This window comes from Thermobia domestica, chromosome 18 (assembly GCF_964235325.1).
Source record: "Thermobia domestica chromosome 18, izTheDome1.hap1.1, whole genome shotgun sequence".
Classification (NCBI taxonomy): domain Eukaryota; kingdom Metazoa; phylum Arthropoda; class Insecta; order Zygentoma; family Lepismatidae; genus Thermobia; species Thermobia domestica.
Genome location: NC_137471.1, coordinates 77,240,489 through 77,263,387, shown reverse-complemented (window position 1 = coordinate 77,263,387; position 22,899 = coordinate 77,240,489). Strand labels below are relative to the sequence as shown.

General features: G+C 37.2%; 1 protein-coding gene across 2 annotated transcripts in view; it reads left to right on the top strand.

The window, feature by feature from the left end:
- Nucleotides 1-8,267, top strand: part of LOC145674921 (uncharacterized) — a 79,832-nt gene extending 71,565 nt beyond the window's left edge. For both annotated transcript variants that reach the window (XM_081745179.1, XM_081745178.1), the window contains one exon: nt 6,165-8,267. In XM_081745179.1, coding sequence (XP_081601305.1) covers nt 6,165-6,189 — 25 coding nt within the window. In that variant the 3' untranslated portion in view covers nt 6,190-8,267. The remainder of the gene's footprint in view (nt 1-6,164) is intronic.
- Nucleotides 8,268-22,899: the final 14,632 nt, after the last annotated feature.

The following is a 22,899-nucleotide window of genomic DNA, read 5'->3' as shown; positions in this document are numbered from 1 at the left end:
ATCTGACTGTAGATTTTTTTTGAGATTATAAAAACAGATTGGACAAAATATCACAGAAAACAGGCGGTAATGTGAAATTTTAATTTGTATGTATGAAACAACTACTGAACAAACAGTAACAGCTACAAAAAATGTCGAAAAGAAGGAAGTGTGAGATTGTTAAGATCCCAGCCGATTTCAGTCATTCTAATTCTGAAACCATAGACTGGAACATGTGTATTTTATTTCAGAACGATAAAGCTGAATCGTTGGTCTGTCCTGCTAACAGCTCGCGCATGGACAAGGGAGCAGGCTATAAATCTTTGTGCAATGATCTTCTAGATTTTAAAGAAAAAATTGGACTTCCATCAAGCATTCAACTTAATCTTCTCGACGATGGAAATGGAATAAAGGAGACGATGAGTAGAAAACATGCGAAATTTCACAAAACTTGCCGAAATAAGTTCGATAAAAGTAAGCTAGCGCGGGCTGTTGCTGCCAAACGAAAGCAAGAAGATAAAAACTCTCAAGCGGGACCATCTACTCGATCATCATTCCGAGTAGGTGAAGTCAAATTCACTTGCTTCTTTTGTGATGAAGCAGGTGATGAAACATTAGTAAACGTGCGCACGTTGGAACTAAGTAATCGTGTACGCGAAGAAGCTGTGATCCTAAATGACACTAAATTATTAGCAAAACTGAGTACTGAGGATATGGTCGCAACAGAAGCCAAATATCATCATAAGTGTCTTGTGCAGTTCCACAACGGTGGACGTAAGGTCAAGAAACAGCCCGCATTTGTGGATGGGGACAACAATGCAATAATCTATGGAGCTGTTTTAACCGAAGCTATTACTTATATTAAAGATATCCTGTCTCGTGGTGAATCTTCACCAGCTTTCAAACTTTCAGAACTTTCAGAATGTCGGAAGTTGGAGTAAATGATGCTAAGAAAATGGTGCACAGCTCACGGCTAAAAGAAACAATATTAGCACATATACCTGAGATGACAGCACAAAAGCGAGGCCGTGATGGCCGAAGCAGGACATAAATCCATTATCATCAAAACGGTAGATTCAGATATAGTTGTCCTGGCTTTGCATGCTTTCCCCAAACTACTTCTGTCCCACCTGTGGGTTGAGTATGGTGTTGATAAGCATAAACGCTTTCTTCCTATTCACCAATACGCGGAGAAACAATGGACAGAAATCTGTGACGGCATCCTGTTTTGGCACGCATTCACCGGATGCGATACTGTATCTGCCTTTGCAGGCCGGGGAAAGAAAACAGCTTGGGAAGCGTGGCGGACAAATATAGAAATTACTGCTGCATTTGTAGAAATCTCACATGCACCTTTAAAATTAGACGATACTACATTCATGAAATTGCAAGGTTTCACCGTGTACTTATATGATCGAACCAGCAACCTGCAAAATGTAAAAGACTGTCGTCGAATGCTTGTAACTAAAAAATGTCGTCAGTTGGAAAGCGTACCTCCCACTGAGGCTGCACTTCTTCAACACGTGAAAAAATCCATTTTTCAAGGAGGATATATTTGGTCACAGTGGTCTGCGCTACAACCTAATTTGCCAGATCCTGAACAGCGGAGCTGGAAATAAGTGATTCAGGTATTCACCTTTATGGTCTGTGCTTCCAGAACTTTCCAAGCACTGCCGAGAACTTGTTCATTGCTGATGCAAATCTCTGTGCACTAATATGTGTATATGTGCTGGCCTATTCCTTCCATGCACAGCCTTGTGTGCTTGTGATGGTATGTGTAAATGACTATAAACTGATGCAATTACTACAGCAAGAAACTAGGGTTTACTTAATTAAGACAATATAGAATTTAAATTAAAGGCTTGTTATTTTTCTTGCATTTGAGTCTTACTTTGGCTCTGTAGGTCAAGCCGTTTTCACGTATGGCTATTCCAGCGATAACATACCGTTCTCCAGTGCTCCAGATGTTCCAGCGCCTGGAATTCCAGGAAATTGTCGTCAGATTTTTGGGGTCTACGTCAAAATTTATTTGTTACTATGTTAGTAAGCTCTGTGCAAAATTTCATGTTCTTATCACAATATGCATGATTCTATCATTATGCTACCCCACTAAATTTTTATGTATGAAAGGACGTTAAAGAAAGAGTTGTTTCAGCTATACCGGCTTATCTTCAAGCTCAGCAAAATCGAATTGTGGAAACTGTGAATTCAGTAACTAGAGATCAGTTAATTCGTGGGTGGCTAGAGTGTTTTGATGTTTGCCACGCTACAAGGAGTGCTCATGTTGAATTAATGCATAGACCAAACTATAGATTTTCATGTATCCAATGATGTGCAGATTGTGTTTCTCTGTCCTACAATATGTATGAAAAAAAAATCTTGAATGTGTTCTTTCGTTTTGAAGCACCCGGTATCTTATCTTTTTGGTTTATCTTATGAAAGAATTGACTGTTTCAAACTATTTTTAAAAATTACGCGAACTTCTGAGTACCAGTAGGTATAAAACAATCTATGTAAATAAAAATTGAATGTAATGATATTTGTGAGAAACATGTCCGAGCGGTTTTGAAAATTTCCGTTTTAAGGGTGCATTTTCTATCTATCTGCATATCGACGGAGCTCTGTAGCCACCTCGTATCTAAAAAAATCCCAACTTTACAGGGGAAGAAATAAAACGTTTGAACAAGTTATTATTATTATTATTATTATTATTATTATTATTTTTTTTTAATAGAGAGGTCAGTTTGTTATCGTAACTGACTTCTCCATTAGGAAAGTCGCTGACTTTCAACTAATCTTCAACTTTTTCAAACTTTTCTTTCATCTGTAAAGTTGGGTTTTGGTTTTCAGGTAAGAGGTAGTTGCAAAGTACCGTCGATATACTATAAAAATAAAAATTAATGTAACGATGTTTGTCTAGTAACTCCTCCCAGATCACTGGACAGATTTTGATGAATTTGGTACTTGAGTTAATCTTGCCCCAACTCAGATTTTTATCCTATTTTCCGCATGGGGCGTGAGAAGGGGTGAAGCAAGTTTATGGTGAACATCATGTCTGTTGTTTGATTCCCGGTGGGGGCACTCGGTCGAAAAAGTGTAAAAAGGTTTTTCAAGCAAGCCACCCTGAATGAGGTTTTCCTCGGTTTTAGTCATTCACACCAGGCAAATGCCAGTGTGGTACCTAACTTATAGGTCCCAGGCCACTTCCTTTCTTTCCTTTCCCCGGATAATGTGCTTGCCGCCTCATACGTGACAGGCTAAATGGCCATAAATCCCGAAAGCCAAGAAATCGAACTCCTAACATCGTCCCCTTGGGTTTTTTCAGGGTACTCCCGTTTCCTCCCACTTCTTTATTCCACCAATTCTTCCATCATCATTCGCTTGCCTTTATCACCGTTTCCCTTAGCCTAAAGGACAGGATTGTGGGACATTAACTAAAAGATTTGTCTTCATTTTCCGGACTCGTTCGACGTTTCTTTTCAACTTAAAGACAGTTTTTATATGGTTCCGACCAATTTTCGGAGGAGTCCAAAAAGATGCATTTGTGCACCTATGTTGGTCTATATATATGTCTAGTCTAGCCATAAATACTGTTATAAACTTTTGACGCACGATGTACATCCGAGGGGAGGAGGAAAGAACCGCCAGTGCTCACGGAAACCTTGAACCATTCTGTGCTTATTTATGAAAGGAAGCGTTAAGCTGCTGGTGGAACCATGGAATGGGGCGACTACGAAAACCATGTTGTCGTTACATAAAGTGAACAATCTGCAAGTGACATTTTCAAGACGCTACAAAAGCTCCAAATCCGTCGTATGTGTTGTCCGTCGTTTGTGTATCGTACCATTGAGCGTTTCAATGAAACCGGGACTGTGAAGGATCGTCCGAGAACGGGTCGTCCTCTCAGTGTCAGGACTCCAGCAGCCAGAAAAGCGTTGGCGACTTATGTGCGGAGAATGTGGTAAGGAAGCAGGGTATCATGGCCCGTGAAATGAACATTTCGAAACGGCCAATATCTAGGCTTCTGTCCGTGGATCTTGGACTACGTGCTTATCGCTGAGGTACAGGACATTACCTTGACGCACGCCTAAACAGGGTGTCTACTGGAATACCAGAAAGTAAATTCATGACTTTTTCATGACTTTTCATGACCTTTTTGTTCAAATCTTCATGACCATGGCGATAAAAATTTACCATTAGTAATAATAAACCTCTACCATCAGTGGTGCATCGGTTAAGATGAAGATCACATTATGTTCTTATTTGTCTAATGTACATAATGTCGATTAGCTGACAACTAATTTTAAAATGCAAGAGCAATTTAAAAGGCAGTAAACAAATTTTTAATCGCGGTTCTTAAATATCACTTATTGTGAATCTTAAATTCTGCCGCCTTGTGCTCGAGCACAGAATAGCACTTAACCTAAATACGGGCCTGCTCTTACCAGTGAATCACTCTATACTGTATTTGAAGTTTTAATTCTGAGTATAATTATCCATCTAGCAGAAATTTGTCTGAAATTAAGAACTCAGAGAGCTGCCCAAAGACAAAACAAATTATAAAAGAAATTCGTTAAAAAAAAAAAAAAAAAAAAATCATCAAATTTAAAATCTGCAAACTCAAACGAATAATATTATTTGCATAAGTCTAAAGGCCCAAAATTACACAATTTACATTTCTTAGAACTAAAGAAATAGCAGATCAGAAAGTTGGACAGTAAAAAGTTGTTACTATATTACAGAGACTAGAAGATGAAATGGGGAGCAGCTAGGAAGACAGTAAAGTACCAGTTAGCCAGCACTAACTGGTGGGGGAAATTCTCACAATTACTGACCTGATACAACTGTTTCAGTACATGCAGTATGAGGTATAAAAGTATGATGTATAAAAATATACTCTGAGATTTCAGATTTTCATGACCAGTTGGGTAAATAAAGGACTTTTTCATGGCTTTCATGACCACTAAGCAAAATATATGACTTTTTCATGACTTTCATGACTTTCATGACCAGTAGACACCCTGCTAAAGAAGTTGAGAGTGGTAAAATGTAGACGTTTCCAGCAGAGGTAAGCCCATAATGGTCATGGTCATCGGAAAATCCTGATGAGAAAATATTCACCATTGAACAGTCGTTCAATCGGCAAAATGATGGGTGTGTGCATCAACCTCTCGGGAAGTTTGTAAAAAGTTTCCAAAAGTTCGGAGGGCCCAGCATCCCTCCTCAATGATGGTGTGGTGGGGATGAGATATCCGGCTCCATCCAGCTGCCTTTTTGCCAAAATGGAGTTAAAACCAGAACCCGAGTGTACGAAAGCACCGCTTTGGATCCTATTGTGAAAAAAGTTAAGTGGCACATTGTTTCATAACCAACCCTGGATCTTCCAGCAAGATTCTGCTCCCGTCCACAAGGCTAGATAAACTCAAAGATGGCTTCAGCGTCATGTCCCTACCTTCATTTCGCCTGAAGATTGACCCAGTAGCAGCCCGGACCTGAAACTTCCGGACTACCGACTGTGGTCAGTGCTGGAGGGCATCGTCTGCAAGAGGAGACACCCCACCATTGATAGTTTAAAGCGTTCCTTGTTGGCAGGAGTGGCGAATTTTTCCCTGAATGTCATCCGTTCTGCCAAAGACGAGTGCCCACGCAGACTGAGACCCTGTATCCGTGCATTTCAAACAATGATTAGTACTGTGTGTAGTGAATGCATGTAAGAACAACATACGTAAAACAAATTAAAATCTTTCATGATAGTTGCGTTATTCAGTTTTTCAGTTGTAACAGTATTTATGGCTTGGCTAGACTCACTCTCTCTCTCTCTCTCTCTCCCCCCAGCCCCCGCCAAGTGAACTTTGTGGTGGACAAACACCGTGTGCGTGGGTTTTCTCGGGGTTCTCCCGTTTCCTCCCACTTTCTTCATTCCACCATTTCATTCATTACTCATTATCACCATCTCCTTTAGCCTAACCGGCATAACCGCGGGACGTAAAACTCACAGATTTCATTTCATTTCTCTCTCTCTCTCTCTCTCTCTCTCTCTCTCTCTATATATATATATATATATATATATATATATATATATATATATATATATATATATATATATATATATATATATATACTCGTGTGAGTGCTTATTCCCTGTGTGCGTTAATTAATTATTTATATATTTATTTTACTTTCAGCATGACCTATCATGATTGCGAGTGAAGTGTCATAACAAATACGAAGCATTTATTTTTCAAAAAAGAGGAAAATAAAAAAATAAAGACGAAATCATCACCATCATCTATGAAGAAAAGATGTATCATAAATGATTTTGTTTTTTTACTACAGAAGTAGGAATTGGGTTTGGAAATAATACCCATTATAGAACTACTATTACTATCTGAAAACTACTGTATTGTAATTTTTTTAGTTTCTTTCAAAGCAGTTTGTCTTTATAAATCCTTACAAACGAATAGTACAAATCGATTTTTTTTCCTAGTTCGTAGTGAAACGTCACGAAAAAGGATGGATATTGCCGTAGATATTTCGGAAAATGTTTTATATGTGCAATACTATGAACACCGAAATTTGTACAATTAGCAGCAAAAGAACTTAATCGATTTTGTAATATTTTTGTGAATAACTTCTGCGAATATCGGCTTTCAATACTTTTTTACAGTGCAATATATTTTTACAAAAAGTATATTGTTGTTACTGAAGACTTTGCTGCCGATTCTACGAAACTAATAAAGTCAGAAATAATTACGAAAGTTTATAGGAATTATTATTCCTCAGATATTTGGAAGTTACTAGTTCAAAAGTAATAGCATTTTTGTGTATGATATTATATACTTGTTTCATTGATTTTTTTAACAACTACTTTTATATAAGGGCTTTTTCATCTATGAAGCAAACACATATTCGTGTCATATTTCGCACTTTTTATTTCAAATTACATATATAAATGTGTGTTTATAATACAGTTTCGATGTGTGCATATAAAAGGCAAAATGTGCTTTGGTGCAGAGGTGTTTTATATCAGTTAACCATCGTTTTTAGAAGGAAAAGGTAAATAATTGATAAAGACAGAAGAATGGACTTCTATTGTGGATTTTGTGTTGCTTTTTTTGTCATAAGTATATTCATTTGGACAGATAAAATACTCCGTGTTTATGTTCTGATATTTCTGTTACCAAAACATGCCATTAATTATGTTAGGTATTGCCTATAGTGCTACTTAACATTTTTTTTCTGCATATGTGTACAAGTACATTTCAGTGATGCTTCATTAAGTCAATAGAATAAGTTTTCATAATTTTCAGGTACTGTAACTAACAAACAAGAACTTATTTTTTTAAAACTCGCTTTTAGTTGTGGCAGCTATGTCTTTAGGCTCTGTTAATCAACAGTTATTTGGAAATATGATTAAAACATAATTTAGGCAACTGAGAAAGTTAGGACGTTCAAAAGAAATTAAAATTTACAAGGAAATATAATTTTACTTTGAAAAATTACTTGGAAAATGGACGTCTTTCTCTGTGCGTATTAGTAAAAATTAGAATCATTGTCTTTGATAATGATAATAGCTGATTGCCATGGCTGTAAAATTCTCTGAGAGAGAATTATCCTCGCAGATTATTTGAAGTATTTATCAATAAGTTAATTCGAGGACAAGTTAACTTCTTTTTAATGTTCCACTCATTTTCTTAGAACTGTTCAGACATATATAGCAGAATAATATTTGTAGTAGGTTGTTTCTATTTTTATTCAAATTTTATTTTTTTAATTACTTATGTGTAAGTAATGCTCTTGTTTTTGCTACTTGAGTAGTGGGCGATTCAAGTAATTCTGTATTAGTGTGATTTGGATAGCGTGTCTTTTTCCTTCACTGTTTTTAAAACTATAGTTTAAATCCAGTGTCGTTTGCTTTAATAACTGAAGATTGAAGTATGTGAACAAATCATGCAGTAAATGGTGATAATGTAATTCCAAATTTAAATAAACAAAAGCAAATAAAAATTCCATCCTTTTTCAATCATTGTTTTGCAGATAACGGGCCTTAATTACTGTCAATAATATAGCTCATATTGTTTTTACATATATATGCTTTTGTTTTAATGTATGCTTAGATTTATGTTTGTACGAAAAAAATTCCCATTCTATGTCGTCCAGAATGTTTGTAGAAATAGTCAATCTAATATTAACATATGTTATAAATGATAAGTCTATCATCAACTTGTTTAATGTCAGAAAAAAAACGTAAAATGATAAAGAAGAAATAAAGATTTATGTCCACTACAGCTTCAAGTTCATCTTCTGTAAATAGTGCATACAATCCAGATACTTTTTTTTTTCTTTCTTCGAATTTTATAGATAGTTTGCAACACGTAATATGTGTGAAGTAGTAACACAGAATGCGTGTGCAGCATCTGGCCACTGTTAAGTGGTGTGTTCGGTGATGGTCTTTAATACGTTACACGGTGTAGAACGGAGGTATATTGAAGCAGGGAGATGGTGGTGATGAAAGACTTCTCTTCCAAAAAGGTCAAATTGTATATGCTAGCAAGGAACGGACATGAACGTGTCATCCGGATATTCGATAAACATAACTAAGATATGTTCATGCACAAAAAATTAAGTACCATGGGCATTGGAGTAAGTCCCTGGGGCCCATTAACCCTATTGGTATGAAGAAAATAATAGACTCGCAGAGAAATAGCTATTGCATCAACACTGTTCATTGGAAAGTCGTGATTTATAGTTCATTCTCTTCAGCATGAAACAAGCTTTCCAGAGGTGATATGTATTAGGGCCCATATCGTACTTGAACAGGAAAAATTGGGAGAATGTCTGGAAAATTCCGTCCAGAAATCCCTCCCATCAACTTTGGACCCCTCTGGAGTGACCCTGGGCAAAAGCACACAATCCAAATGTATCTCAGAAAATACTATAGGGAATAAGAAATGTGTATACCAAGTTTGTATTGATAGACGGAATAGATATGAGGGAAAAGCCTGTATACCAATACACGCGTTCCCCTCATTATCTTATCCCCTGTAGTATTTTCTGAGATACATTTGGATTGTGTGCTTTTACCCGGGGCCACTCCAGAGGGGTCCAAAGTTGATGGGAGGGATTTCTGGACGGAATTTTCCAGACATTCTCCCAATTTTCCCTGTTCAAACACGTTATGGGCCCTAATACATTACACCTCTAGAAAGCTGTTGATGAAGTAATGCCAAATATTTAGACATAATTCACCTTGTGCGAAGCTCTAATGGAAAAAAAAATCTTCGCAAATATGTTCGAGTTTTGAAAAGTAAAAGTTCGAAAAAACAATGGAAATGCGCACGAGTATGCCACTTGGGTGCAAACATATAACTTTAAAACGTAGCGTGTTTGCAGCGGTGCTTGTTAGGTGAACGGTTAGTGTAAAGGACTCCTACACGGATGGTCCTAGCTTCGAATCCCAATCGTTGTTTTTTCTTTTAGCTACGCTCATACTGTGCATTCCAGAAGTTCAATTTTGATCGTAATGTAGTTGCAGCTAGTTTATGCCGGAATTATTTTCAAATTTGATCTGTTATTACACGCTTTTCTTTAATTTGCGATGTTTCAATTTTGATATGAAATCTCACAACCTTGCTTTAATGCATTTCTCTAAGTTATATCATGATGACTTTTTGCACAACGACAGTCGGGCGGTAATATAATATTCCATTGTTACTGTAATATATATATTAGAAAGTTTGACTCACAAAAAAAAAAAAAAAAAAAAAAAAAAAAAAAAAAAAAAGTTGTACAATGGACCGTATGATGCAACATGGACCCATGGAGGAATATCAGAAGAATTTAGTATACGAATAAATTACCATCTGAACAATAGACCGGTGGTAGAAAAAAAAATGAAATCTGAGTTTTACGTCCCACGATTATGCCGGTTAGGCTAAAGGAGACGGTGATTATGAGAAATGAATGAAATGGTGGAATGAAGAAAATGGAAGGAAACGGGAGAACCCCGAGAAAACCCACGCACACGGTGTTTGTCCACCACAAAGTTCACTTGGCGGGGGCTGGGATCGAGCCCGGGACCCCAAGCACCAGAGGTGAACGCTCTACCACTGAGCCACCGCGGCCCCCCCGGTGGTAGAGGGTAAGTAACTGAAACCTATCATCTAATGGGACGGGTGACATGTAAAAGTAATTGAATGTGAAAGTTATTATTTCCTTTCAAATATGATTGTTTAAAAAAACTTGTCTTTCAACTTTCATTATTTTCTACTTCTTAGTTATAAATACATATTGTATGTTATACATTTATTATTTAATTTTAAGTCATACATTTGAAGAGAAGGTTAAGACAATTCAGAGCAGCAGGGACATACACATGATGTAGCCCTTGGCAATCCAGATCCCCCCGTTCTCCCCGAAATCATTTCTTTTCTGTACATTTTACCTAATTTTAGAGATGATCGACATTTTAGTACAGTATGTCCTTATTTTGACCTTGAATGCTGGATTAGGTATTGCTCTCGTAACAGGAAAAGTGATATAGTTATAACAGAGTAGGGATGTAAACAAATACGCAACACTACTAGAAATGACAGTTATTTAAGATTAAAACTTGAGCTAATTCATTCTAAGTTGAAATTTCACGCAATCTTTTCCTTCATTATTGTTCCGAAACTTAAGGTTGTTACAGCAAAGAGGTGATAAATCATTCGAGTAGACGTCACAGTCTATAGCGTGTTCCACTCTTTTTTCAACTAAGGCTTAAGTAGTGTGCATTTTATAAATTGAGGAGAAAGTATGAAATTATATGAAAATCTGCAAAGCGGAATTACGAAACTTGAATGGGCCCCTTTTACCGTGAGCCGCCTCATTATTACGTTTTACAACGTTACAAATTTGATATCAACTTTTGCAATCTTAATTTAACTCATCATAATCACTCGTCGTCACTGCTTTGCAGGGGCATAGGCATGAATTAATTTCAGGGATCAAAAGCTTTTTGAGCGGTTTAAAAATCAATATGAGGACATACTGTACTAAACTGACTGACGCCATCTATAAAATTAGATAAAATTTACAAAAAAAAAAAAAAAAAAAAAAGTGATTTCGGGGAAGGGAGCGGGGGGCTCTGGATCGCCAAGGCCAACATCATGTGTATGTCCCTGTTGCTTTAAATTGTTATATGCTTCTTTTCACATGTATAAGACTTAAAATGTGAACAATAAATGTATAGCATAGAATACAATATAAATAGCAAATATATGTAATTATAACTAAGTAGAAAATAATTAAAACATAAAATTGAAAGACAAGTTCTTAAACAATCATACTTGAAAGAAAAAAATACAATTTTAAAACCATTTTTCATTTGCGCGTGGCTAAAAAGAAGTCAGGAGTGCTTATCTGGAGTGCCACTCTTCGAACCCGAAAACTGTCAATTTGATATCAGTATCTTTCGCATTCAATTAGACAATTACTTTTACACGCTGTCCCCTCCCCTCCGAAGAATGGTTTCAGTGTCTTACCAGGGCTGGATTATTTCATCCGGAGGCCCGGGGCTTGAAATATTATGTGGCCTCTGCTGACTTCACCTAATACATTTCTGTGAAAGTACAGGAGGAAAGTTTAGGAAATATATTTCATATTCTTGGTCATAATTTATTTTATGATGTTGATTGTATCTTCATGATTCTTTTTAGATAACCAGTTGAGATTTTGATCACAGTAGAGGCACCTGTCCACCTGGAGGCCAGGGTCTATAGCCCCCGTAAGCCCTCTCTTCATCCAGCCCTGATTATATATATATATATACTAGCAGCGTTCACCCCGCTTCGCTGCGGTCACCCCGGAACGCAATAAACTTTGTTACTTAGATAATTTTTACTTTTTCGCTTTCAAATTGCAAGCGCCTGTCATTTATGTTAACCCGCCGAGTCACGTGGTCATGCGGGTTGCATATACATACGTTTATTTTTACCTATGATGAACTATGGAGACTTGAATGGTCCATTATCTCAAGACACTGGTAATTAAAAATTAAAGTGATATGATAAAAACCATCTAGGGTCCAAATCCTAACAACCCCCCAAAAATGAAAGAAATCGGTTCAGCCGTATTAGCGTGATGAGTTCACAAAGGATTTGTACGTTCTCTTTTATATATATAGATATATATATATATAATGGAATATTACCGCCCGACTGTCATTGTGCAAAAATTCATCATGATATGACTTAGAGAAATGTTAAAGATTTCATATCAAAGTTAAAGAAAAGCGTGTAGTAACAAATCACATTTGAAAATAATTCCGGTTCAAACTAGCTGCAACTACATTAAGGTAAAAATTGAACTTCTGGAATGCACAGTATGAGCGTAGCTAAAAGGAAAATCAACAACGGGCGGGATTCGAACCTAGAGCATCCGCGTAGGAGTCCTTTACACTAACCGTTCATCTAACAACCACTGCTGCAAACACGCTTTAAAGTTATATGTTTGCACCCAAGTGGCATACTCATGCGCATTTCCATTGTTTTTTACACTTTTACTTTTCAAAACTCTAACATGTTTGCGAAGACTTTTTTTTTTTTTTTTTTTTTTTTTTCATTTTCCACTAGAGCTTCGCACAAGGTGAATTATGTCCAAATATTTGGCATTACTTCATCAACTCAATTAACATAGTAGTAACAAACTTTTATTGCCTTAAAACGTGTTCCTGAATAAGAGGAAGTTCGTTATGCAACCTGTAACTAAGCTATATGAAATACTGAGTAGTGGTTTCCGTGGCTGAATTGATAGTCATGGTTTAATAGTTAAAAGGTTCGTGGTTCGAAACCCGTCTCCGAAGCTCAAGATTTTTTAAATTCTTAATTCTACAGATCTTTCTCTCCCTTCACAATCATCTGATGCTCAAAAAGTTCTCCAACTTAAGCTGGATCGCTAGTCACCCTTAGGGCAAAACTTTCTCGCTAGATGGCAGAGCTCATTGCGATACATGCGATGTTGCCACATGAGTTACGGATAGAAAAGTGTTTAGACACGGCCGCATATTATACATGATTTACAACAAAGAGAAATGAGAGCTTTTATTTCCATTTTACTCAATACTGCCTGCTTTAAAATATGAATTAATTATATTCTTTGATCAAAAGTGATTTTTAACTTATGAAACGTTATGTGGATCTCTCAAACTAGATGTCTTTACAGTGCAGATTAAGAATGCCTATACTAATACAAAATCATTACATAAATTTTATCTTTTGGACAAAACAGACTCTTGTTCTTGTTCTTGTAACCTCATATAGAGGTTATACATAGGGGGAGATGCGGCGACAAAACAGACTCTCAGTACGCTCAAAAGTGGTGTTTTACACGCCTAGTTGTAATCCTTGTTGTAAAACTTATCTCTACTTTAGAGATTTAATATATCATGGCTAAAATCCCTTTGTTTTTTGGTCAAAGAGCAACTCAATTTGCATTTAGGGGGAAATCATATCATTTCTATGGTAATAGTTTTTTTGAAAACGGCAGTTAAACGTTATACATTTATTTATAATTAGATGCCTCTACGGTGCAGATTAAGGATACGTGGACAAATACAAAATCATTACCTACGTAGATAGGACAAAACATATTCTTAGTAGGTTCAAAAATGTTATTTTATAGGCGAAGTTGCAATCCTTGGAACAGCTTTACTTTAGGGGCTTAAATATCATGGCTAACATTCCAGCGTTTTTTGGGCAAAATTCGACTCAAACTGCATTTAGGGGTAACGAAAACTACTTGCATGGTAAAATTTTCTTTGCAAATTACAGATATACGTTTATCTATAACTAGATGTCTCAAAGGTGCAAATTAAGAATAAGTATCCAAATACAAAACCATTAAACAAATCCGATCATTTCAACAAAACAGACTCAGTTCCTTCAAGCGTGGTATTTTGTCAGCTGTATTCCCGTGCAGGTATTTTGTAAGTTGTGTTCCCCAGTGCATATGTTTTATAAATTGAATGTCTTAGTGTACCTTTACTTTAGATGGCATAATCATCAGGCCCGTATCCAGGGGGGTCTAGGCGGGCCGGGACCCCCTAAAATTTTCACCGTAGGCTTGCAAATGAACTATAATATTGTTGGATCGAGCCCCCTCTAACTTCAGCCGACCTTCCCCCCCTACAATTTTGGAGTGACTAAGGGGATGATATTCATTATGGCTAAAATTCCAGCGTTTTCTGGACCAAACATGGCTATGTTAAATGAAAACTATCACCAACTTTTACTAGGTTTCTTACATACAGATTTGTTCCACAATCCAGGTGGAATAAGGAAACTGAGATAGGGCTTTATGCAGAGTAGTTTTGACGTATGATTAGCATCATACTAAAGGCCTGACTACTCCAGGAAACATATATTAGTCGAACTCTTTAGTAATCACGCGTCAGAATGACTCTGCATAAATTCTCGCAGTGAGTAAAACTACGCGATTAGCATGGGTGTTAGGGTGCCGAAGGCGCTATTTGAAATTTTCTAGTTTAATATTCCACGATTATAGTCTGAATCTAAAAGAAGTAGTAATGATGATTATCGAAATGGTGGACTGAAGGAAGTGGGGGGAAAATCCGAGGAAATTCACGCACACTGTGGGTCCTACAGAAAGTCTTCCTGGCGAAAAGTGGGATCGAACCAGCGATCTCGTGCGCCAGAGGTGTTCTACCTACCAAGCTATTTACAGCTAATTTTATTAAAATCTACTAGTATATTTAACCTACTTCATTTCTCCATGTGTTTTGCAAGTATTTGCTTTTGAACCTTGATTGATGTACTTCATATATAACACGATCTTCAACAATAATAAGCTCAAGTATGAATTCTGTGATTCTTGTTTATAGTGGCATATATTCAAAACAATTTCACGCTATATTTTAGTACTGGTTCATACTTGATACTATGCACACCTGTAGATAATAACAGTTCCGAATAAGAACACTTTTATCCAGAAACACCCGCAGGAGTTTCCCAAGGCCGGGGAAGGGGCAAAAACCCGACATACATTGATGCGCATAACGCATGATGCAAAACAGTTATTATTCAGGCATATTGTATATCTTTGTGGACTACATTAAATAGGTCTATGTTAAATATTTTAGTAGGTGTAACCAAATATAATGTTCCTTCATGTGTGTTTCTGGGTAAAAGCGTTTTGAAACAACCAAACACCTTTCGAAAATGCAGGGTAAAGCGATTGTCCCCTTGCCTCCACTGCGTACGCTCATAGTCTGATCGTTGACAGAGCATACGGGTCTATTGTTTTACTCAATGGTGTCATTCACCTAGTTCGTCCGAACCGGTTATTAAAATTTCTCATGTTCTTGGAACCGGTTGTTAAAATCCTATCTCCACTTCATATCCGGTACTTACGGAAACAACAATTTTCTAGTATTACGAGGTGTCAAAAAACCTTTAAAACTTAAAAAAGGAAAATATTGAGAGAGCATGGAACAAATTAATTTTATTTTTCTACATAATCCACTCTACGCTCAATATAAGTTTCCCATTACTTCCAAAGTGTCTCAATGCCTCTAAAGATCTTTTTATTATTATTATTATTGGATATGCAATCAATCATACACCATTCGTTGCACCTCTTCATCAGATTGCAACTTCTTTATCTTTAGTGCCTTTCACCACTGAGGCGAGATTCGGTGCGAAAGGAGGATGGAATGAAGATTTTCAATGATCGCAGCCATTGCACAGGCAGTAGTATGAGGCCGAGTATTGTTATGTTATAGAGGAAATTTGTTTTCAGAAGTCCGTATCGTATAGTAAGTTTAGGACCTTTTTGGCGATCGGAATACAACATATTATTGACTATGCGTTCCCTATGCTGTAACGCTCCAAAATGTCATCCTTTTGGTCCCAGAAGAAAGTAATAACTTCCCTGTAGATGGTTGTGTCCGATAATGGATACTGCCATTGCATGCTCGCTTCCTTACTTCCGGAATGTAGTAGTGCACCCATGTTTCATACCCAGTAACGAATCTCTTCTGAAAGTCACTACCTTCTCGTTTACTGCGTAGCAAAATCTCGTGACACATCAACACATCGCTGCTTCAGTTCGTCTATCAACTGGCGTGATACCATCCTGGAACACATTCCGAAATCTGAGTACAGCGTGGATAATATTACAGATTGAACAGTGACTTATGCCAATGATTATAGCTACTTCATCCAGTCATTCTGCATTGCCCCTTATCACACTTTCAATTTACATAGAGCAAAACGGTAAGCGATAACAAGAAATTATTTGTTGATATAGATTCAGCGTCCAAGCATGGGTTCCATCTCCGCTCCTTATTCTTATGTTGAAACCGCAAGTGGTAAACGTATCACTTACAAATCGGAATTCACGGACAATATTCGTCAGAATATTGGATCAATAAGAGCTAGACATAGATCACTCACTTCTAGTGGGTCAGGTTTTTGGCTGGATCCCAGCTCGCGCCAAGTTAACTTTGTGGTGAAGAAACCATGAGTTGAGTTTCTTCCGGGGCCCTACCTTTCTTTCATTCAACCATTTCATTCGTTGTCATCATCACCTTCTATCTTTCCTTCGAAGCACAATGATAGGACGTTACAGAAAAAAACATTCATGTCTCTCGGTTATGCCATATAGGTTAAACGAGACGGTGATGATAAGAATGAATTAAATGGTAGAATGAGAAAGTAGGGGCACAAAGAGAAACTCTGAGAAAATCCACACACACACATGGTGTGTGTCCACCAAAAAGCTCACCTGGCTAAGCTGGGATCGAACCAGTGACCCCGCATACAAGATGTCAATGCTCTACCACGGGGTCACTGCAGCTCCGGAGTAGAAAAAGGCTTTCTACATGAGTGGTTGCGTTTCTCGAGTGAAGCTATAGGGTCTGAATACTTTCTTTTCATTATAGAAAAAAAATCAAGCTTTACGGTTTTATGAATTTTTAAGTACTAACTAGAGAAGGTCGCGGGATATTTCTCTGACTTCGTTTCGATATTATGCTCAGTCGACGCCTTTTTACATATGAAACAGTTAGGCAACCGGAGAAATCCTCGATCGCAAGCGTATTCGAATTATGAGCGTTAAAAGTTCAAAATTGAACAGATTTTGCAGAAAGTTGAAGAACCATTTCTTGAGATAGACGCTTCAGTTTTGATATCAGGGAGTTCTCCTGGATACCCAACACAGTACTAAGTTCAAAACGTATGCATTTTGCAAGATAAGGGCAATTATTTGGAATGGTGTGAAGGGTAATGGCGTCTTACACCATACAAATTGCCTTCCATTTGACATACTGGGCCAACCAGTGGTAAAAGTGGATCTGAAAGGATGGGAGGACGGTAGGTAGCGGCATGACGCGACGCCGTTCCCCTGCCTATCTATACCCATTATAGTTTGTTTCAGAACTGGGGGACGCCTTAACTTTTTTTCGAGGTGAGGTACGGCGTCCGCGGATTTTCCTTCACTTTTACCCCTGGGGCCCAGCGGCGTGCCGTCAAGGGGACTAGGGGACTAGGTTAGTCCCCTGGCATTTTAATTAAAGTATTTTGTGATAAAGATATGCCAAAGAAAACGAAAACATTGTTTGTATTTCTCTATTTTCGTAAAATAACACTATTTCAATTGTTCTGACAACTTCAGTCAGCGCCCGTGTGCTGGATGCGACAGCGAGGTGGAGATCGGAAACGCTCGGGTTTTAATCGGCTTTTCTCGGGAAAGGGAACAGGGTCCAACTAGCTAGTCCTCATATTATGTTGTCTAAGCTCTAAGCACGGGCGTTCTGTCGTAAGCGAATTTAATGCTTGTTTGCTTTTTACAGTTAATAGTTTTAACGCAATCAAATTTACAGTATTAATCTTGACACTTTAAGAAATCTAGTGAAGTGTGAACTTTTTAGATTATCAATATATTGTGCAAATGACTCGAAGAATAATGTATGGAAGGGGACTCGTCTGAGAAATCTAGTCCCTTGCAGCAAAGCGATGGCGCAAGCAGTGATATACTTCAATTGGTATAGGGGACAGTAGGGGTGGGGATCGGCCGTTTCAGTCTTGTATTCTGGACCATTGGATTCCTTATTTTTCAAGAAATGCAACAAATAATAACCAGTGGTAGAACAACTCCAAGCATTTCCATTTAGACAAAAATGAAAGATTATATATATAATATCAAAACGGATTATTTTGCTTCTTCAAAATAGTTAACTGCATGTAAAACAAGAAACAATCTGTATTGCTGGCCTTGTATTCTGTTCCACATAGAAAATTACGTGTGGAATAATGATGGCTTTTGTGACATGAATAATTTTCACAAACCCAAGTTGCGCCAAGAAAAATGTTATTCACACCTGTCCACAATAACTAAATTGAAAACTTTCGGGAAACAAGAATTGATTTTCAATTGAGCAAGCAATGCAGAAGTTGGTTCAAACCGAGAACTAATGAACTGATTGATTTATTCCTCTTGTTTTATGGCTAAACGAGAGCTATCATTTAGCAGTCATAACAAACAGGAAGATTCTGTCAATTAGGGAAATTATATTGAAGTAATTCAGTTACTTTCAAGAACGACACTAAATGGACTTGCAGGGGCGCCTGAAGAAAATTTTCTAGGGAGGGGCCCATCTCCATGGTTGCTATGTTGCGTCTGGTATTTTTGGTATTTAATATACATGGTTTGCTATATTACGTATACATTTTCGTGAGCCAGAGGAAGGTCCGGGACCCACCCTGCCCTCTCGTTCGGGCGCCCCATGGGAGTGTTTAAAGGAACATCAAACAGAATTCAGAATTATATTATTAAATGTGTTGGTAAGTAATTCTGGATAAAATTGAGTCACAAATAAACAATACACTTCTTACAGCAATAATGTTGGACAAAACTACGGACATTGCAAAGATCTCTCAACATTCAATCGGTACGTGAAAGACGGCAATTCATGAAAGATTTATTTGTTTTGCAGATGTTACTAGTGATTGCACTGCGACTGCTCTAAGTGAGCATGCTTTCCAAATTCTCTTTCATTTTAATTGTAAGCAAAAGCTTGTAGCACTAGACTATGGATGGAGCTGCCACATTTTCTGGACATTTGAGCGGTTTACAATCTTGTGAAAAGGTGTTTGAGTGCACTCACCATGCACTGCTATCATCACAGACTCAATCTCGTTGTTCCACAGTCTGTTAATCACATCAAGGAATGTAAAATATTTTTTTTTTAGAATAAGTGGCATTCCAAATTTCTTTTCATATTCATCGAAACGCTGTAACGCGCTTGCTGAATCAGAAGTAACTAAGCGATTTCCAACGGTTGCCACTATAAGATGGAATTACAATTCCAAAATTGTGAATGCAGTAAATGAAAATCAAATAGAACTCTTACGGTGTTCTGAGAACATTGTAGAAGATTCAGATAATTGCGACACCGAAGCTTTCATGACTACAAAAAAGAAAAAAAAAAGAAAAAATGTGTGAGTTATCATTGAAGGATTTCGATTTTGCATTTCTACTAAAAGTTTTCAGTCATTTTTTTTTTTTTTCGCGCACGGATATACTATTCAACATTCTTTAAAGTAAAACCTTGGATGTGAAATATTGCATCCAAAAAGTACAAAAGATGGTATCTCTACTTAGAAATGCAAGAAACGATTTTGAAGACTTACAGAAAAGTAGAATTGGATGACAACGGGAACCTTCTAATAAAAGACGTAAAGTAGATGACTCAACAAGATTCAGAAATTAAATATGTGCGTCTCTTCAATGACATTATTGATACTGTAATTTCAATATCTCAGTGAGTTACAATTTCTTGAGCTGTTAGATTTAAAGAATTTTCAGTGCTTGAAATCTCGATTTCCTGATTGCTTGTTTTTGACCCTTAAATCAATTTACGGGAGTTTTATTTATTTATTTATTTTAACAATTTGCGGAGTGAATATAGGTTTACAGACTCTTAGATTTTTCAAATAAAACTGTGACTGAAATTATCCATTTCTTGAAAGAAAGAGGCTTGGTAGAAGAAGCGTTTACAGAAACATATAAATTGTGTTATTTGGTGTCAACAATACTACTCAGGACCTCCACTCTACAGCACACATTCTCTTCGAACCTAGTCCCCTGTGAGAAAAGTCACGGCACGCCACTGCTGGGGCCAATAGGCTAATAAAATGTATTTGATACTCCTATTCGACTATATTGTTATTCAAATATCACTATCCTGTGTGGCCACCTTCAAATTGAACAATCACATTTGTCTTGGGAACGGTTTGCCAGGCGTGCAAAATTCAATGAAGATATTCATAATTAAACTTGTGATGATCTATATTGTGGTTCTTCCCAAGTCCGTATTCCTGGGGATCTAGGGGGCCGAGCTCCCCCTAAATTTTTACTGCTCCCCTAAAATTTTCACGATAAGCTTGCAAATGAACAATAATATGGTGATGAACCTGGATCTATGGTTGGATCTGCCCCCCTAACTTCTACCGCTCCCCCGCATTTTTGGACTGACTACTGGCCTGGTTCTTCCTCTTCTGTAGCTAGGTCCAAACAGCTCGAGCAGCGCCAGACAGGCTTGCACTGTCGCGGTACTCCGAATCCTGTCGGCCTATGCTTTTGCATCGCAGAATACGGTGTTCTAATACATCATCGCTAGCCATGTGCTTAGTTTTCAGCAATTGGAATGTCAGTATTATTGGGAAATATTGGTCAAACCCCAGGAAATATTTTAAGATATTCAATGAGAAAATAGACCAAAAAATTTAAAGAAGAAAAGAATGGTTAACGGGAATGTGCGCTCAAAGTTGTGAACTAGGTGACTTTTATTCTCGAGAAAACCGCTGTTTCAATACATCACCTCTAGCCGATTGTTTGTTTTTTGGTCACATTTCTCGCGAAATACGTAAAATATTGTCTGAAGTTTGGCCACTATTTTCAAACAATCGCCATTGAAATCCGTTGAAAATTTTAAAAAATGGCTAGCGATGAAATATTGAAACACCGTCTTCCACAATGGATACCATCATGTCCATGGGTTTTCTCGGGGTACTCCTGTTTCCTCCCTTCTTTTCATTCCATTAATTTTTCCATCATCATTCACTTACCTTAATCATCGTCTTCCTTAGCCTAAAGGGTATAATCATCGGATGTTAAACTGAAATATTTTATTTTTTCCACAATGCACAGAGGCCGGCTGGGTTGAGTGTCGTGTTAAAGTTAGTCCCGCGGCAAAGCGTTTCGGAGACACATGTCATTGTTTAATGTTTAGATGGCCACACAGAAGGTGACATTTGAATGACAATACAGTTGGTTTCAAATAAAATTTATTAACCCATTTATCCGGTGTGCCAAATAGGGTGCAATTTGCAAGTTGTAAGACGCCATTACCCTTCATCCCTTCCCCAATAAGTTCCCTTATCTTGCAAAATGCGTACGTTTTGACCTCACCATTCCGTCGAGTATCCAAGAAAACACCTCAGTACCAAAAGTGAAGCGTGAATCTCAAAAAATAGTTTCTTCAAACTTTTTTCAAAATCTGTTCAATTTTGAAATGTTAACGTCCATAATTCGATCAAGCTTGCGATCGAGGATTTCTCCGGTTGCCCAATTGTTTCATATGTAAAAAGGAGTCGACTGAGCATAGTATCAAAATGAAGTCAGAGTAACACCGCACGACTTCCCTAGTAAGTGTAATTAATTACTATTTTCCACTAACGGGTTCAGACACTAACGGGTATGTATGAAAGCTCAAAAACATATATAAATTATTTTCAACAAGATATAATATTTTCCCTAAGCAAAATGAGTTTCAGAAAAAAGAAAGTAAGAAAAGAAGAAAATGGAAGAACGTAATATTAAACGTTTAAAATGTTCGTCAAAATAAACTACCTTCGTATTACACGTGTGTATAATATTTACGTGGAAACAAACATTAAAAATTGAAAAGCGCTTAGCTGTTTCTTCGAATTATTCTCCCTTTCTCTTCGCTTCCCTTGGTTCTTCAATCTTTTACTTTGAGTTGGATTCTTCTTTTTTGTGTATGATTCCTTCCGTTTCCCCATTTTCCATTTTTATTATTTGTAATAGTTTTGTCACAGTTCACAGGTTCCGCCTCTGGACTTCAAACGCTAACAAGGAATTGCCCTACTACTGTGACTGCAACAGTACACATGTAAGTTTGGCAACGAAGCATTATGGCGTCCTGCGTAAGCATGAGACTCAGCAGCTAAAACTATTTCCGTAAACACAAAATAATATTTGGATAAAATGTAAAACATAACACGAAAAACGGTAATATAATATTCATGTTCCGTAATGAGACAACTACTTGTAAAATAATTTATGCTTGTAAGTAATAATTTCGTAAAACTGAGCACAGGAGTAGCAAAATCTAACAGCAAGCGCCATCTTGCGTACTCATCTTAAAACTGATCAAGTCTTCCTCTTATATTTTACTTTTTTAGCTAACAGAATACATAAGCACAGAAAATAGTATCTCAAGTTGTAGCTGACGCATAACTCTTATTTTATGTGTAATACTTATAATATGTGCCTTTTCTTTACGCGTTGGTTAAGGCAATAAACTAATGCTTATACTGACTTCCGGGTAGTGATCCACCTTAATTCGATAACTGCTTAATGTGATCCTCCCAGTTCGGAACCTTTCTTTAATCTGTTACACAAAATCACAATTTACGTCATATGGATGCTATCCGATAATTTTTTCTCCAATTCTAAACTTTCATATGTAATTCACCCCTCTCTGTGTCTCCGTATTTCAATCGCTCTCTCTCTCTCAATGTCGTCCGCTATGAACTTATATAACTTGGCATTATACCTTCGACTCTTGAAACCAAATGTAAGCGCTCCAGCAATGTGCTATTATAACTCTATAGG